Consider the following 19,990-nt stretch of genomic DNA (forward strand, 5'->3'; position numbering starts at 1 on the left):
TACTCCTCGATATTTCCCTGTTTTTATGTGTCACATCACAAACCTCATACTGATGACCACGGGGTAATCACTTTCAGTGAATTCACCGGAAACGTACAAATGAGATCTGAAAAAAGCCGACTTAAGCACACGCGTCCCAGAGATTTGATTTAAGCTACAATGCTGCAGTTGCAACGCGTTTCATCTTGACTGAAAGTGAGCTCATTTGGTCCTACTTTAAAAAATGCTGACAACTCTCATCTGTGTGATCAACCCTTGTTCCTTCATGACAGCTACAGTATAAACTGATATTCCACCTAGTTGTGAGTAATGCAATATTCTGCTTTTTGAGAGATAAAAAATCAAACACTCCGCGTCGTTTTATTCATTCAGGTTTTCTCACTGAGTAATGATTTTTGCAGCTGCACACAATAGAAAAAACAAAAAAAACAAAATTGCTGGATGTTAATAATCTTAGGATCTGTGAGATAGAGTATGTCACATTAACATAATATTAACATGCTATGTAGAGTAGGTCAAATCAAAAGTTTGGTGTAAATGGTTGTTTAGCCGAAGATATTAACAAAATAATCATTGCAAATATTTTTCCAAACAAAATCCAGCTGTGAAACATGTGGTTATTAAGTAGCAGTGATTATTAAGATCTGTAGTAATTATTCGGGTTTTATTAAAGTTGTTTATTAAGATTTATAAGCAACCACAGAAGTCATGTACTGCAGGCCATTTGAAAGACTGCATATTTAATGCTGCATTCACACTAGGGAAAGCAGATGTTGAAGGCTGTGGCACAATCAAACTTTTTGCGGCTTTTGACTGAACTTATCTCTTATCTCTGCAGACCTGGGTATCACCATATTCAGTGAAGTCCCTGGGCAAACTCTAGTGTAGTCACAAGAAAGCTGCTGTCCTAGTTTTACTCCAGTGTGATTGAGCGATAAAGCACTTCTGCATTGGCTTAATTTTTCACATACGTAACTAATGTCCATCTTTTGTATACAGTCTATTGTATAGTCGATTATATTGTTAAACTATAAAAATGATTTAAAATATTGATGGTAATAATCTAAGCTTTCTGTTGGCGCACACATACAGCTTGCAGTTTTTCAAGTTACGTCTAAATTGTATCTCGTGTTGAAATGTGTATGCTGTTTGATCTTTATCTTTATTTTGAAAATAATTGGCTGTTATTTAATCGAGGACAACACTTCCTAGGTGACCACTGCCTCAAACAGAAAGCTTCCTTTGCACTGACACAGATACGTGCTGTATGTGTTTTAAACCTCGATACTGCTTTAGAGAAAAAGGAAGGAAGTTGAGGAGGATATTATTTAGCATATCTGTTATTCATGCCACTGCATAGTCAATCGTGCCACTGGGCATTGAAGCCACAAATCTCAGAACTTGAACCGTAATCAAGCAGAGAATATCTATAGGTAAAAAAGCTTTTCTATGAGAGCCTCCAGATTTGAAGTCAGAATACTGAAAACAGTCAATCACATGTATCGAGATGATTTGAGGAGTCAGCAAGTGACACGCGATGTGCTTCAAGTTACAAGAGATGCATTCGCTGCTCTCCTTATCTGTGTGTGAAAGTAGTAAAGCAGTGTGATTTAGCAGAAACATGGCCACCAGCTACATCTATTTATGAGTCATCTCCTATGTATTGAGGTCACAGTGTAAATACACATCTGCTACACATTAAACAGGCTTGGCATACAAACATCATGATAGCCGTGTGTGTTTTTAGTCCTTTGAAGACAGAAGCGAAAATCTCTGCTCTGAATGAGAATGTCGTATCCAAGTTACAGCTTAAGATAAATATGAGATCCAGACTTTAATTAATCACTTCAATTCTGCTCACTGCAACCTCTGCAAAAAAAAAAAAAACACAAAAAAAACTTGACAGGCATGAACGCATGCTAATGCTCTGATTTGGGGCACGGTTGCCATGGTACCTGCACTTTTCCATACATCATTTATGATTCACCTTTAATAACAGCTGCTCCTTCCTTGTTGTTAGTGAGACTAAATAAATAAAATGTATATTTCACCCTAAAGTTGCTTAATATCTATTGACTCATTTCCTTTTAGAAGACTTTATTTAAATTTTTACCATCGATTTCTAAAAATGATCAATACATGATACAGTATGGAGATTGGCCTATTAAAGACAGCTTTGTGTAGCAAAACCTGTCTACATTTTTGCAACACCAAAGATTTCAAAGGTATTTTGGGGTTGGGTTATGCTTTGGGAACATGTTGGCCTAGATGAAAATGCACGGTGAGCAATCTGCATGATGAGGAGCCCTGTGTTCTTTCAGCTGAGGTTGAAAATCAGAAATCCCTGGAGAGACTCAGTTTTCCAAGTAGGCATATTTACACAGCAACCCTGGATTGAGTGCCAAGACCTGTTCAGAGAGTGGCGAAACTGTAATGAGAGGAGGTGCGAGAGATTTTATGCACTTGTTTTTATTGAGGACAATCAAAGTAAGTTGTCCTTTTACACCAGTTTATGAGAGTAGCAAGAATCATGAGACTATGATTTACTTTAGAACAGTGTGTCCATTAAGAGCAGATGTTTGTGCATTTTGACAAAAAAACCCCCCCAAAAAATAAAAGCGCCGTCAATTCAGTTAGAGCCAGATGTGTATTCAGTCCAGTTGCAAGTTCACCCTTTAGGGAACAAACCATCATAGACCCTTAGTGGTTTGGGTATAATTCATCTGTTCCGATAATGGGTAGAATGTGTCCACGTACCAGCAGTGTTCATCACTTTAGATTAAATATTATTATTGGCCATCCTCCTAGAGAAGGATTAAAGTTTGCCTTTGATATAAACATGGTGACAGGCACTGTGAGTTCTATTAGACAAGTAGGGAATTAGACGAGACATTTATTCCATCAGAAGAATACATATCATCTCATTTCCTATTTTGTGTCGCTAAATATTTTACAGAACATAAATTTCTAATTGAAAGCTCTGCGCTCATGCATTTTAACCTCAGCTGGCAATCATTGTTAGAGGCCACGATCCCCCCTGACCTCGCTGCTGTGCTGCTGTAATGAAAGAAGCGGCGTGATCGCCGTGTGAGGAGCAGATGAAATGCAACCTCACTGCGATGATAGTGAAAGAGCATATTTTAGAATGTCACCTGTACCACACGGGCCCGTGGTGCTGGCCGAGTGCTTGAAGTCGTCTTCAAAGCCTCTGGGCTGCAATAACCGATCAAAGGCGCTAATCTCCCAATAAGCATTCAATATTTATATGTTGAAGCACAGGCTGATACTTAACAGAAGCCACTGGTGCTAGAACTGGTATAAACAAAAGGTTTGCTACTGCTGGCTGGGGTACGAGGTGCTGTTTAACAGCACACCTGATTTATTTCACCAACAGCAGCTGAAAAACAAAATATGAAGTGCGGCCTGCCAAAACAGGGTACACATGTGCCAGTGTATACTATCCACGCCAGCATAGCAAGGAGTGACATGAGCAGCCATTACTACGTGCTCACACATTCATGATGGTTCCATATGTTGTTTATGAGCTAACTGCCTGAGAATGTGCGTGGGACACACAAAGGCCTGGTCGACTGCTGATGTTTTGGCACGGCTGATTGTCTAAACTAAAAGCATCACTGTGTTCATGTGCAGGTTAATGAAATGTCGCAACCATATCAGACATAAACTCCAGCGTTTATCAAATACAGCAGAGTGTCTGATATATGTGAAATTTGGAGTACGATTGAATTAATTGATGGAATCAGTCGTCAAAATGTATTACACCTTCTCCCGTTTTACCCAGCACATCTTTCTACGAGTGGTCTTTGCAACACAGTTACATGATGGAGGTCAGACACTTAAATTAATGAGGGTGCTACACGTAACTTATCCCATTAAGAATTCAGAGCCTATGATACAGAATGTAATTTGTCTCTTAAAGATAATTTTACTGGCAGGGCTAAAATAGGACCCTCATTTGAACACTGGCCTATTTCCTTTCAAACTGCAGGAGCTGGAGAATAATGCTGATGACAGGCAACTTTTCTGTGTGCAGCTTTGAGCGCTTGATCACAACTCTTACCTACTTGTGGATGTCCGTGAACTTTTCATTTAATAAATTAATACTTTGATTATTAAATTAATACTCAGAATACTACCAAAGTCTTAGTTGATTAGTGTCTTTAGACATCTTAAATCAAAAAACTAAATAACCTAACAGATAAAATGCAGAGTATTAACTCTATGTTATTCCCGATTTCCCAAACGGCTTCAAAACGTTTACAAAACCATTTAGAGAGCTGGAGAGTAGGCTATGGTTGGTCTTTCACTGCATGAAAAGGCTTTAGAATATACACTACATCAGTGTTAACCTCATCTATACTGTAAGTCATGAACTCCTGTACCTGAACTCTGTCCTTTTCTCCTTTTCACCCCACACCTTGTCATCTACTATCCCTCTCCTCTCCTCTTCCATCCTCTCCTTCTGTTTCCTCCTCCATCATCTCTCAATTCACATCCCCCTCCACTGGCTTCGTCTCTCCCCTTCTCTGCCCTGTCCTCTCTTCTCTGTCTTCACCTGTCCCCTTCCCTCCCCCCCATCTATGGTGGTGGCTGACAGTGACTTTGCATCCAAAATGAAAAACAGGCAGATGGGCTCGTCGGGTGGGATAAACATGACCAAGAGCACAAGCATCAGTGGCGACATGTGTAACCTGGAGAAGACGGACGGCAGTCAGTCGGACACGGCGGTTGGCACGGTAGGCACTGACGACAAGAAGAGGCGCTCCAGCATTGGTGCCAAAATGCAGGCCATGGTTGGCATGTCGCGCAAGAGCCGGAGTACCTCTCAACTCAGCCAAACAGGTAGGGCATCCAGTCACACAGCCAGCGTGCTCCCAGTGTTCAGTGTTGCATCTGTCCCGTGGCCTCTCGTTGTCTCCGTGTTGACTTTGCTTCGTCTCACTCTGTTCTTGATACCAAGTACTAATTCTTCTATTTCCAGTTTCCCCTCAGATTTCTTTTTTTTTTTTTAGTGCAAGGGCTTTGAGCTGAAGAAAATACTATTAACAATGTTTTCTCTTTTCTCTAGGTAACAGTGAATTCAACTCCTCTCTCCCCTTTTTGCTTACCTCCCTTTATTCTTTTCTTTGATATTTTACTCAGTTTGAGTTGTCCTTTCCGAGCCCAAAGCTGCTCATTTGTTGCGCTTATGATGTGCAAATTTGTGTTTTCATGTTTTCATTCTGGGAAACTGGATTTGATCCTTCCAAACACAACTAAAACACAATTTTCAATATTTGTCACATTTTTTTTCGTTTGATGCTCTTTTGACTATGATTTTTTTTTACTATTGCCATCTGCAGTTGTTTTGCATTTGTTTCCGGGTGCACGTGAGAACATGTGAGACCACGTGCACGTGCGAGATATGAACAAGAAAGGGTGTGTTGTAGCTGAAAGTAGTAATGTGTATTTATCTGCTGTGGAAAAGGGGCTTTCGCTATTCTACACTTTGCAAGGTGTTCTGTTTTTTGGTTTGTTTGTTTTTTTTCCAAATTGCTCATTACCTGGTGCCACACAGTGTGAAAAAACAGCCTAGCAGGTGGTGTGCAGCGAAGTTTGTGGATGACAGATTGGAGTCTGGTCTGTTCATGCGAAGGTCAGGCGATTCGTCCACTCCCCCTGCGAGGCTGTGACCGTATCTATTCATCTCGCCTATTCAACCTTAAGGTGGCCAGTAATCACTTCTGTCCATTAGCGCTTTCTCCAATACCACAGCAGGGGGGTGAATGCATGTGTATGATGAGGAGGGACGAGCGAGAAAGTGGAGAGATGGTACACTCACGTGGCATTGTGCTGTCCCCCACCCCTCCCTGGCTCGTGATTTAACTGGCACATGGGCTGCTGCCTTATCTCTGCGGGTTAATAACTGTACTAACTGTTAATCACATCAATATGACAATTAGCCCGCCTTTGCAGCTATTATACGATTTTTATATAAGCTGGGAGATGCTAATGTTTTTGACAATGAAGGTTTTTGTTGCTGAATAAGATGAACCCTCTGAACTTCAATTTTGAGAACAGTAGAAATAAATGGCATTTATTCTGACTTTTATATGGATACAAATTTTGAAGATACTCATTTTAGCAGACATATGAACATACTTTCTTTCCTCGTGTGTACAGAGCACATACTGAGCAGCCCGGACCTCCTCGGGCTATCAATATTTTACTCATTGCTTTTAAGGGCATCAGAAGGAGTTAGTAAGAGTGTGCATGCATCTCCCTTTCAGTATCTGTATTTGTTTCTGCACCAGCACGTACACTGCTAAGTTGTCTTGTGTCCTACTTTGTTGTGCGCTGTGCTGGGAGGCTCATTGCCCGTTTCAAAGGTGCATTCAAAAGCATGGCTGATTTTTCTTTTTGGTTTTTTTGGGGGAGTTGTGTGTGCAGTGCCAATGGGGGATGGGTAGATCAGCCAAGCAGCACGACTCTGGCTTTGACAAACACTGGTTAGTCAGGTGGAATGGATGTGCTCCCAGGTGACCACCATGAGTAGTGTGTACAAATTTGGCAGCTCTGGCTCTCAGTCGTCATTCTCTCGGTCCACAGTGCAAGATGGTACACTTTACAGGAAGTAGGAGTGCTTTAATATGCTTAGACCAACAACTGCTAACTGCTGCATAAATATGCTACCTGAAGTGATGGAAATTTACTTTCTAAGTTCTCGGGGTTGTAACAGGAACTGAGTGAGCAGTACAAAGCAAACGGTGGACACATGGTAGTCAATTTTATGAGTTTTATTTTATGAACTTTCCTTCCAACTCGCCTCTGAAGAGGGCAGCCTGTAATTTCAGTGTAATTGCTATCTGTGCTGCTGATCTGCAGGTGGGATGCTTTTTCATTCCTTCCTTTTTCTGTTTGTTAATATTTTAATTTTAAATATTGTTTTCAGCCTTATGGTGTTGTGAATCCACTTTAAATAAAAAACAAACAAATTTTGTTTCAGTTGTTTACAACAGCTGATGTGAGGTAATGGCTTTATAAAACACTTCATACTCATTAAGCCCCTGAAACCATTTTTGTAGCATGGCTGGTAGCGTTTTACCTGATAATAAATTTCACTTGTGTCTCCCCACCCCCACCTGTCCTCATTATGTTTCACATGCAGTTGCACAGCGATCTTTGTGACTCAGCACTGGCCTCTAAGTATTAAGGCTGAGATGATGATCAGTCAAACAAAAAAGGGCAACAATAGCCAAGGTAGCCTGCAGTGACATAGAAATAAGGAATATGTGGAATCAGTGGGAGGGATTTAAGTATGTTATATGATACTTTGTCAGTAACATCTAGTTTCCTGTTCCCCTGGGTGCAGCCTGGAGTGTTCCAGCAATTTATGTATTTTTTCTTACGACCCTGAAAGAAACCTGACCAGATTTGACCTTCTCTTTTTAAAAATCTGGAGATAAATTCAAGTCTCTGTTCTTTTTTTATAGTTATTTTACAATGTTTCTCCCTAAGACATTTCTTTTGATGCTCTAAAAGTTATCTGTAAACATCTTGTCATGTAACCGTCCTATTTTTGCTCCTAGAAACTGCATTATTTTGGTGACCTCAGATTTAATGTTGATAGTGCACCTGATTCTGTAGTCACATAGCTGGGTAACTGACTAATGAAGATTTATATGGAGATATTTCATCCATGAAGAGTTGAAATATTCAGCGGCTTGAGTCTGGTCAGTAAAAAATTCAAAACTTTGCTTTGAGTACTAATCTTTGAGTGAACCTATAGCAAAATGTATACAGTATAGAAAGAAAGCGATGGCTGCCCCCCTTTCTCCCTCCTGTTACACCAGGTACTGACGTAGTTTTGGACCTCCAAAATCCTCAGTCTGTTTTTGTATGTGGTAAAATAGCTGAACTTTGAGCTTTCAGCAAAGGTAATTTATCTTCGGTGTTAAGCTGGGTGCCTATCTCAGCAGCTCCTCTGCTAGCTGAGGCTGCTAATTAATCTCCTAGGGGGCCGGCGCAGACACGCTGCTCTCAGAGTGATGCATGAATGGAACACAGCAGCACAGGTACAGCCCCAACCCTCTTTCTGCCTCACCTAGTCTTTCAGATCTTCTTGATATTATTATATCTCTATCATTATTGTGTTTTCTTCCCATCTCTCTCTAACCTCCTTCATTATTCCCCCTACCATCTCTTCTAGCTGTTCTTTTTCCCCTGCACGTCCTCCATCATTCTCGATTTCAACAATTCAAAAGCAGCTTCATGGTTGTTAATCAGTCCAGGCACTCAGACGAGTCATCTTTGCATTGACCTAAATAACTGCTGATCTACTGTAGGTAGGATGAGGCTTTTGAAAGTTTCAGATTTGTTTCATGAATCAGCTGCAAGAATGAGTCATGATGGTCAGCAGTAGGTCCAGTAATCGACATGCAGCAGACAATAAAAATAAAACCCTCATTTCCACACATGACTCAGAAATGGCAATGGATGATGATGAAACATCCTGTTGTTAAAAGTTGTACTGCAGTTGTTTAGGTAGATTTTAACATGGTAACTTGTAAATATCTAACACACGTTTTTCAGCAGATTCAGTTTATTAGTGCTTTAACTGAGCAAGAGGCAGCATTATGTGATTGACAGTTTTCATCTAATGACTGAACACGGTCGTCCATCTGTGAAGTCTGCACTTATTCAGTCAGGCTTACCCGAGTAGCCCTAAAGCTTTACACCACCAACATTTACAGGCACAGCGTTCATGGGTGTCCATTATAGTGCTTCTGCAGTTAGTACTGAAGTTGGTCTGGAAGTTGTTAAGGTTTACCCTCTGCAGTTGACAGTACGGATTTCTCATGGCTGGTTGTTGTATGCGCCAGATGTCAGTTTTATATCTTCATTACATGATGTCCATAACAAATAAATCCCAGCTGCCAAGTCCCTACAGTGTAAATTACCCTGAAAAAATTGTTGTTATGAATTCTTTAATGAAGTCCCTTTTTGTTCTGTCTCACTTGGGATGATATTTAAACTCACACTTTAATTATATAGTCCCCTAACTAGTGTACACAAAGTAAAAGGCATGCATTGACGTGGCGATCGGAGATCATAAAACGTCAGTGAAACTTAGCAACTTATAACTGATGCAAAGCAAGCAGGTATTGAATTAAATCAATCTTATCTCTGAGGCATTTGAAGTGACTTCTAATGCAGCTGTTTACCAACCTGACTGAATGGAAATACAGAAGACATTTACCTACAATACACAAACAGAGCAGCCACTAGTGACTAAAATGTCAGCTATCCAGTGATTTGCTTCGTATGTGGATGGGTCTTAAGTCTGTTACAGTGTGTTACACACGTTTTACAGTGTGTAGTGTAAATGGGTGATGGTTGTATAGTTGATTAAGATGAAAACCTAATGCGTTTTCAAATTATATTATGAGATCGTGGCTCAAGAGTTGGCAGTTTGTCTTGTAATCGGAAGGTTGCCGGTTCGAGCCCTGGCTCCAACAGTCTCGGTTGTTGTGTCCTTGGGCAAGACATTTCACCCGTTGCCTACTGGTGGTGGTCAGAGGGCCCGGTGGCACCAGTGTCCGGCAGCCACGCCTCTGTCAGTGCATCCCAGGGCAGCTGTGGCTACAATGTAGCTTGCTATCACCAGTGTGTGAATGTGTAGATGACTGAAGGTAGTGTAAAGCGCTTTGGAGTCCATAGGGACTAAGTAAAAGCACTATACAAATACAGAACATTTACCATAATATTACACTGTCACACTTCCTGGTGCTGGAACTGACGCCCACTTGTGTGCTAAAGTTGTTTTCACACTTATGCAACAGTCCTGAACTTTTCTAAGACCTAACTAGCAGAAGGGAACATGGAAAACCGCCTGCACAGCTGGATCACACACAAGCTGGTCTTTAACCTGCCAGTTCCCAAGCTGCCAGCTATTGATGTGTGAACAGCTAATACCTGTCTGGTTTATTCATTGCTAGCAAGTGGGCATCCTGTGGCCTGCCTACTGCACGCTCCGTCCAGGCAGCTACTTCAACCAATACAGAGTAGTAATGGTAACACAAACACATGTGAAGGGGACTATTTCATATGCAAAAGAACAGCTATGGACATAATCCTGACCCTTGACTCCTGAGATTGTCTAAAGTTAATGTCTGAAAAACAGTTTAAGAGTGCACAGATATCAGCTAAGACAAGTATATGCTCTTTGTGTGTGTGTGTGTGTGGTGGTGGAAGTGGTGGTGGTGGGGGGGGGGGGGGGGGGTTGGGTGTTCTGACTGTAAATGATCACTCAGTCATATTGTTTATTCATAAGCTGTGATGTGAATTTCCGAGGTGGCGGACTAAACAGATTGTTTTCACACTGAGCGTGTGCAGGACATGGTGTCTCTCCCAGCAGACAGTGTATTTTGTCCTTTCTAAGCTATCAGCCAATGTTCTTGTTTTGAAGATATTAACCAATGTTCTTGTTTTGATTATGTTTTTTTTTTCTTAATGTGCTCTTTATTCATCCATCCATCCATTTACTTCTGCTTATCTGGGGCCGGGACGCTGAGGCAGCAGCCTAAGGAGAGTCCAGATCTCCCTCTTCCCAGCCACCTCCTCCAGTTTGTCCACTCAGAACACAAAGGCATTCCCAGGCCAGTCAAGAGATATAATCTCTCCAATGTGTCCTGGGTGTGCCCCATTGTCTCCCCCCCAGTGGGACATGTCCAGAACACCTCACCCAGTTGGCATCCTTGTCAGTTGCCCAAACCATCTCAACTCAGTCCTTTCGATGTCGAGGAGTAGCGGCTCGACTCTGAGCCCCTTCCGGATAGCTGAACTCCTCACCCTATCTCTTTCTTTGGAGAAAGCTCATTTCCACCACTTTTATCTCTCGCTCTCCCTGTTTTGGTCACTACCCAAAGCCTGTGACCATAGGTGAGGGTGGGGGTGTAGATAGACCAGTGCTGATTCTCATTCCCGCCACTTGTGCTGTTTAAGCGTTGCATAATTCAGTTGTGATCTAAAGAAAATATGAAGAACTGCCAGTGCTAGACTATTAAGCTATTAAGCTTCAGGAAATTAGCGAGTTATTTCAAAATGTTTTAACCTTGAACAATAAAGAATCTACACAATAAAAGCTTTTCAATTAAATGTAATTTCTTTTAACCCATACGGAAAAGATATATATAAATCTTATAAGGTTTGTATCTGTCTTGTGTGAAACTTACAGATATAAGATCCCTTGAAAAATTATATAAATGAAACTTGTATGTTTTGGATACTTACTAAAACAATATATGAAAGTAATGAGAAAGTGGCCACTTTCATATAGTGAATCATGTAAGCCTTATATATATGATTCATATATTCACTATATGAAGTAAGCCAAATCTTAAGCAAATCTTTTATAAGTTTTTTCTATTTCTTTTCCATATGGGAAGTTTCATTATCATGTTCAGTGATTTTCTGCTTTGAGTAGACTAAAAACACACAGTGACTCTTGAAGGATGAAAGTACACATGATTTTACAACTTCTTTAAAAAAAAAATGCTGAGTGTTCTAAATAAACAGTATCAGTCAAAGGTTTGGGTGCATGACTGGTATGTAGGGATGGGTACCAGTATGGCACCGGTTCTGACATAAACGGTAGTAACCAGACCAAAAAGCAGCGCACATTTCAGTGCTTTATTTCGGTGCTTTTTTTTCTGAGATGTCATACACTTTGGATTCTAGCCAATCATTTTACCTTTGCAAGCGTAGTAGGCGGGCCCAGGTACGTACGTTCTTTTAAAGCAGAGCTACAGATTAAAAATGCCCAAGGCGAAGCGGTCAAAAGTCTGGCTGTACTTCACAGCAAAATATGCAAACTCAGCAGCCTGCAACAAGTGCTTTAAGGCGATACTGTGCAAAGGAGGTAACACCTCGAATCTGATGAAACACCTGGCGACGTATAGCATTTTGTTAAAAGCCGAGAAATGCACCGTATTTGATAGCTTGCTGCGAGACCTCACACCGTGCACATCTACTGTGGGTGTGGTGCCTGTTATTGGACCCGGAGTTAGCAACATCCCTCAAGAACCCGAAGAGGAGAGTCCTGGCCCCTAGCCCTGCCAGTGTAGCAGAAATGATGACAGATGATGATAGCAGCAGCAGCCGTTCTTCTCTGCGTGAGTAGCTTAATGTTGTTCGTGTGTAATTTACGTTGAGTATGATAACCACGTTATTAAATTAATGCATGTAAGGTGAACTAGCAAACACCGTCGTAGTTACATGCGGCTGTCTTCTTGTTTGATGGCAGATACTCCCTTCACCCTGGCCAAAAAGGCTAAAATGACCAAAGAACAAGTGGAAAACAGCTAAACGTGAGAGGGTTTTGGACAAAGTTTGTGTTTTTTTCCATTGTTGAAGCACTGCTTCCAGCCAAGAGTGATACCATATATGCCCTCTAGCTGCAGAAAAGGCTAACATTGCTATCTTTTTACAAAAAAACAGCTAAACATGAGAGGTTTTTGGACAAAGTTTGTGTTCTCCATTCTGTAAGCACAGGATCGAGCACCGTTTAAGCACCGGCACCATGTCAAAAGTACCGGTTTGGTACTGGTATCGGATAAAACCTAAACGATACCCATCCTTACTGGTATGTTATATGTTTGAGTCAAAGATTATTTGTCTTCAGGCAGCATCTCAGTGAGCTCAGGTTTAAAGCCGTTGACTCATCTTCTGCCCATTCCCTGCTCCATCAGCTGCACGGTGCTTTTACCTGCGGTGTGACTCACACTCCTCAGCCATATGTCTCCCTTGCCTGAATTTGAAGCTTGGACGCAGTTTAAGAATACACTTGTACTGCCACGTCTCGCAGTTCAAGCACAGCACATTCTTCGCTCCCGCCCGAGCAGAGCTAAAATAGAACTTGCACAATGCATTTTTAGATTTTTAGGCATTGCTAAAAATACTGTACTTCCTCTCCTGATTGTTTTTTTTTCTTTAAATGTAGCTGTCAGTCAGAGAGGAAGTCTGATGAGACATGTACTGGAAAAATACTGCGGTAAGGGTAGTCATAGAATCTGGGCTGGATGCTTCTGTGTTTTATAAAAGTGGTTAAAGCAACTTATTTCCTCTTTCAGTCTGAGAGGTAAATAAGCTGTAGTAATATAATTGTTGCAATTTTCACAATCTAAAGAACATATTGCAAATGACAGTAGTTTGTTGTGACCGTAAGAGATGTCAGCAGTTTCTATCAGATCGTATTTGGATCCTCTTTCTCTTTCTAATGAGTTTTCCATCTGTTGTTGCTTCAGTGTTTGCACCACTGAGTGGATGGAGGCAGCCAGGGGACAAACTGTTCAAACGTCACCTGCAGAGCCTGTTTTAAATATTGCTTTTAGCCTGACAACTTCTACCTAAGGTGCAAAGTGAAGAGCAGGAAACGCTGTGTATACATGTGTGAGTGGAGTCTCCTTTCATATGTAGTAAACAACTTGAGGTGGAACATTATTTTATTTTGTGCACTTTTGATTGCGTTATGCATTTTTATGAAGTGTTCAGCCATTTAAGGTTTTTCCTTTGTTTAAAGTTTGACTGGGCCTTTCATATTCATATTTCAGTAAATAGTTTCTTTGCATGCAGACATAACAACTGTGTCCAGACAATGTTAGCGTCATGCTATTTTTAAAAAAGAGGAACCTAAAGAAAGCTAAAGATTTGTTTTGGGGTTTTTTGTTGGGGTTTTTTTTTGTACTGTGTACATGTCAAGATTGTGTCTTTATGTGTAGCAGCCAAAGATATTCTGGATGCAGCTTTAATATAATGTGAGGTGAGATTGGACATCACACATAGCTTCACATTCCTCATTATATTTGACTGAGACACAGGAGGGAAAGCTGTTTTTGTAGCAAGCGTGTTTATCTACCTTTGCACTGTATCCTTGTGTACATATTCACACGCTTATTGGTGTCTGTTTGCCTACGTCCATGCATGTGAGGGAAAGTGTTAGAGCCCTCCATTAAGCTCTGTTTACAGTGTGCAGGGTCAGAGTTGCTGTCTGATGCTTGGCCTGGTCTGAGCTCATCAATGACATCAAGACTTCTGAAGGCTTTTGCCTGTTAGTCCCACCACCTCTCAGGCAGATTGTACACAAGGACTTCTGGGATATTACGCTCCTATGTTGTTGTAGATTCTTCACATTCCTGCCTTCTGAGGTGCTTGTGATTTCCAGTTGTGTGGTCATTGTCTGGCAGATTTATCATAGTATAGAGCAAAGCAAGATATGTTCAGTGTTAACCAGCATTAGTCACAGTGTTGTGAAATCGGAGAGTAGTACGCTTATGACCTAAGATGGAGATGCTTTAGAGGAAGGAGTGTCAAATACTTTAATTCTAAATCACATGAGCTAAAGGTCTGATGTCTTGTTTAACTGGCACCCCGATCATGTCAACATTTAATAGAAAGGCCAGCCAATATTGGCTCCTGAAGTCTTTTGGCACGTCATTTATCTAACATGCAATCTGGTCTTGGTAACTGCAGCCACGTGTTTTTAATAAAGAGGTAAAGCAGCTAAAAGTCTAGTGACACGACCTAGATTCTAACTACACTCTTAATACAAACACATTGCTGAGTGTGTTTAAAAAAGTATTTTTTTTTTGTTAAGCATGATCTGTATTACCCAGCAAATAAAAGTTTCAAAGTTTATTTTCGTACTTGATGCAAACTCTGTTTTCACAGTCCGTGAACACGCATCCACGTGCTGCATTAAGCAGATTAATGTTAACTGTAATTAAGCATATTTTTGTCTCCAGTTGCTGTGCATGTCAGGTGAAGTGAAAATTGTTGCAATGCCTCTTTCTTTCACTATGTCACTGGTTGTGGGTGGACAGATTATAATAAACTGTGCCCAAGATACAAAATTTGAAGTTATCCACACGTGTCTAATGCATTGCTGGAGACACGTGCGCACGAGCCAGCTACAGAGGAGAGAAGAATTATTGTGGTCTGCTGTTATTGTTTTGGCAAAGCCATGACGTGAATCACCACTTTCTCTTAAGCAGTTAATGAGTAAGGGCACTTACTATATTTTTTTGCAGCTCTGGTAGTTCCATATTGTCTGTGTCTGGCTTCAGTCTACCTCACAGTGTCAACAAGTACAATTCTAATGACCTTTTTTTGCTCTAGCAGAAACATACCAGAGAAGCCAAGTGACGAGTTTAGCACTATACTTAACGGTGATACTGTAAAGGAATCTAAAGAGAACCTCACACTCCAAAACATGTGACTGAATTAAAGGAGTAATCATGAATGCCTTATTTTTTTTAGTCAATCCATTAATATTTGCACTTACACTCTCTTACATTTACACTCTGGCATCATTCTGGCACATTCGTGTTTTATTGCCAATAAAACAGCAGACCCGTTATAGGTTCTGTCTACTTCTGTTTGCTACTGTTAGTAAAAATCACTGAATAGAGTGACGAATTGCTACTGTAGAGGAAACGGTGATTAGCATTCAGCTATTAGCAGTCCTAATGTGCTTTCCTTAGAAATATTCCTCTAGCAGGGTTTTGGTGTATAAGCCGCTTTACAAATTGCTTCCCCTGTTTTTGGACCAGCTAATATAATTAAGCAGGTCATACGAGTGAAATACACTGACCATATTTCATTGTTAATGCTAAAACATTTTACTGCAGTTTTTTGTATTTAAGTCCTTGGCCAAAAGTTTGCTAACATCTCTGTGTGGCTGTACATGGACAAAGCGAAGCTGAATTCAGACACACAGGTATCCTTACAGTCTTTGTTAAGGAATCTACTTTAAATTAGTACAACTGACCAGTTACTTTACATTAGAGGGAGTTGAACCACCTAAGGTAGATATGGAGTTTAGGCCCCAATCGCACAAGGATTGAGACTGGTTGGTAATTGTAAACATACACGGCAGACCCAGTGGCATTTTAATCATGTTTATTTCATCGGTTGTTGGACACACAGAGCTGCAGCTCTCCCGCTGCCAGCTCAACATAACAACAACCTTAATTCAGAGTCCCGACTTTTAAGCTGGCGAGGAGTGATTGCAGATGCTGCGCAGGTGTGTCCATTGCACCTGCAGCAGTATCGCAAACCACGCCCCGCCACAGTAATCACCAGTTGCTAAGGAATAAAAAGTTGCCAGAGGTTGCTACAGGTTGCTGGCCATTACTGTGAAATTGATTGTGAAACCCCAGTCACCCTGTCCTAAAGAGTGGTGACTTAGGGGGGGAATACATGTATTCCCTGATCTGTTTGAAACTGGTTTCCAACTTGTAAACTACTTCCCAACTACTTGTTAAGCAGTGGTGAAACTGAGGTTGTTTATCTTCAAAGTAAAAGTCTCATTTCTTGAAATGTGTTGGTTTCAGTGGTAAGGCACAACTTATACTTTATGGGCAAGTGTTCTCCATTTCTAGCTTGTGTTGCACTTTTTCCGAGCAGCTCCGTTGTTAGTCTTTGAAGTCTGTGTCTTCCAGACAAATTACAGGCAACTCTGGCAATCTGCTAGCAACCAAAAGCAATCCTGAGGGGGGGTTTGGTAAAGCATCCTCTTTCTGACTGACTTCAGCCAGAGACAGTCAACAACCTCAAGCAACCATTTGCCAACCTATTGGTACGATTTTCCCCAGTGATTGAAGGTTGCCATGTGCGTCTGAGGTCTCAGTTAAATTAAACTGCTTGGAAAACATAGTTCCAGCTTTCTTAAAAAGATAAAAATTAAAAAGATCAAATTCATATCATACAAATTTCTAGTCACATGCCAGCAATATCTCCACTTATTTAAACTCGACTAGACTAATTAGGGTTTTGACCTGCTGGCTTTGAGTTTATCTAAAGCAGGGATATCAAACTCATTTTACATAGTGAGCCATGTAAAGCCAAGTTTGATTTTAAGTAAACCCGACCAGTAAAATTCCCCTTTGTGTTATACATTTAATGGTGCTGTAGTAAATGAAAGAAATCTGTCAGCATGACTCTTTGGGCTAAAAGTGTAAGGAACAGGTAGAAAATAAGATTTTTCTATAGCAGATTGTGAAAAAACAGGAAAGTAATTCAGTAATTGAATTACTTTGGTGTGGCATGTCTATATCAGAAGGAAAAAGTCCACCATATTTTCTAAAGCCATTGAGTGGGCTGGCTTAGAGTCTCTGCTGGGCTGATTAAGGCCCCTGGTCCTTATGTTTGACACCCCCTGATCTAGAACTTAACAGGAGATGACCCAAATCATTCCGCATCATCCAATTCATAGCTTTAAAATCACTTTAATAAAAAAAAAAAAAATGTCAGCCTTCTCTTAGTGCTACAAAAGCAGCAAAATAACCACACAAGAAAGTTGAATTCATCACATGGAGACGATAACCTCTGAGCCTGGATCAACGATCAGAAACACAGAGCTATCGTGGCTCAAGAGTTGGGAGTTTGCCTTGTAATCGGAAGGTTGCCGGTTCGAGCCCCGGCTCGGACAGTCTCGGTCGTTGTGTCCTTGGGCAAGACACTTCACCTACCGCCTACTGGTGTTGGCCAGAAGGGCCGATGGCGCGATATGGCAGCCTCGCTTCTGTCAGTCTGCCCCAGGGCAGCTGTGGCTACAACTGTAGCTTGCCTCCACCAGTGTGTGAATGTGAGAGTGAATGGGTGGATGACTGGACGTGTAAAAAGCGCTTTGGGGTCCCTAGGCGGGACTAGTAAAAGCGCTATACAAATACAGGCCATTTACCATTTAGCTACATCATCATCATGAGGGCAAAGATCAGAAGTTTTCTAATAAAAGTTCAAACATTCTCACTGTTTGAATTCAGAGAAACACCTACCTGATCCTTAAATGAGTTAAACGAGTTTGTGGTTCATATTAAATCAAGTGTTTGTATTATAACTGTGCGCTGTTCTCCGATTCCCCCTGTGGCGCTAAACGTGAAGAGTTGTTTTGTCAGTGTTGACCTAGATGAAACCCGCAAATGGACATTAAGTGGCTCCTTCGTGGAAGTAGGTTGCAGTGTCTCAGAGAGAGGAACTTTTGCCTCTGCAGTAACACCACAGGGAGCTTCCTATATTTACCGTGGTGCAAAGAAAGTGCCATAATTGTCTTGTCCTGCGCTTATTCTGCCACATTCATATTGAGAACAAAAAAGCAGGACTGCTGGCAGCATGTCGGGGCAGTACAGTTTCTCAGGATTTATGCTTGAACGTAATGTGGTGGTGACAGCTACCAGAGAAGCTGGAGTTCGGCTGAAAGTCGTGCATTTACTTTGAGGTATCACTCACAGCCGATGCCGGTGGTACATTCATGAGCACTTGAAGGACCACCGGTGAAGAAGTCCTTTCAGCGAGCAACGCTGTTGAGTCTCTTGGCTCTCAACTGTTTAAAATAAGCTGACCCCAGCTGTCCACAAATGGCAGAAATGGAATGAAGAAAAAGAAAAGTTAATATTTATAGATGTGAGGCTCTAATTCAAACAAAGAGGCTGTTTAAAAGTTTGTGATGGATGACGAGAGACATACTTTCTTTTAACGTGGCTGTGCCACAAAGGGCCGACAGACGAGAGGGATTTCAGGTCGAGTTTTTAACGTTGTTTTTCCCTTTCGTTGACTTTCTTGTCTGTGAGAAACAGAACTCCTCCTAACGCAACACAGCTGTGAAATCACAGTAAAGTGAAGGAGCAGAGTTTGGCACGTGAACTTTGAGTGATCGCCATGTGGCTCGTGCGTTCTCATCAAGTAGCAGGACTGTTGGCAGGCCTAATGGCAGCTTATTTTCACTGGCCTGTGTGCACAAAACGGGGGAGAGGGAGGGGTGGGAGGTAGAGGATGGGAAAAAAGGAAAATAGTAGTGATGAACGGAACAAAGGGAACAAAAGAACAAGCGCAGAGAGAAAAATGAAAAAGCAAATGACAAAAGTAAGGGTATGAAAAAAAAAATACTGCTGAGAAACGGAGTGGGTTAGGGAGGAGGGGGGGATCAGTATCTCTGGGTAGAGCTTGTTCACCCGCAGAGCCTGCCGAGGTGCGCCTGAGCAGCCTGGCCCTCTGATTGGCGGAGCGCAATGCAGCGCTCTCCCCTCCCCCCCTGAAGAAAGAGGTGCAGCAGGAACGTCAGACCCAGACAGCACAAGACTTGACTACTGAAGCAGCGTTTTTCCAAAGCTCTACCTAGGATGCAGTCAGCAGAGCATCTAGGGATAGACTAGATGCCAGATCCCTCTCCTGTTACAGCAGAGCATCTTCTAATGCTAGCCTTAGGAATCCATCGAATAGTATAGATTGGAGATCCATTTTAAAGCTTTTATCAGCCAGAAAGGGCAAAGCTGACGCCTTGAGCATCGAATTCACCGCATTGAGGAGGACAGCCACCGGTCACCATGGGCAGGCAGGGGAACGATACCTCTCCTCCGGCTCCTGGGATGCGTATCCAGTGTTCCCAGAGCAAGATGAGCCTGTCAGCATCATTCGAAGCGTTGGCTGTCTATTTCCCCTGCATGAACTCCTTTGATGAGGAGGACGGAGGTAAGATGACAGGCCGGGAAATGTCACAGCCAAAGCTTCCTGCTGGGGGGTAAACAGTGCGGCTTAAACTAAAAGATGGCGGTGAGCGAGGGGAGATAGATTTAGGATTAGAGGGAAGCTGCAGAGGTACTGGCATGGGAGAGAACTGGGACGTTGGAAAGTTCAGAAATGTTATTAGCTCAATTAGGATGTTTAGCTCAATTAGTCTATTTCAGTAAGTGTAATGTGTTATAAGGCTTGAGCTGTCCATACTGTGCATGATCTGGTTATATGATGACATAAAGCTTAATGCGCAATTTCATCTGTGGTCAGTTTATCATCAGTTAGTTGTGGGCCAGTCACACTTCTTTCTGCATCTGTTGTTGCTGCTGCCACCAATGGTGGTGTTGTCAAAATGGAACCGGTCTGTTTGCCTACAAATGCCACTCACGCTGGTCTAAAAACCTAATTTGCCCCGCAGGACTGT

The 19,990-nt window shown here is 41.7% G+C and overlaps 1 protein-coding gene across 1 annotated transcript in view; it reads left to right on the top strand.

Annotated features, from left to right (window-relative positions):
• The window catches only part of rims2a (regulating synaptic membrane exocytosis 2a), a 147,983-nt gene that overhangs the window by 122,019 nt on the left and 5,974 nt on the right, over positions 1-19,990 (top strand). Inside the window, 1 exon segment of the mRNA XM_085178578.1 lies at positions 4,646-4,863. Coding sequence (XP_085034704.1) covers positions 4,646-4,863 — 218 coding nt within the window.

Source organism: Neolamprologus multifasciatus, chromosome 11, assembly GCF_963576455.1.
Source record: "Neolamprologus multifasciatus chromosome 11, fNeoMul1.2, whole genome shotgun sequence".
In the NCBI taxonomy this organism is placed as follows: Eukaryota; Metazoa; Chordata; class Actinopteri; order Cichliformes; family Cichlidae; genus Neolamprologus; species Neolamprologus multifasciatus.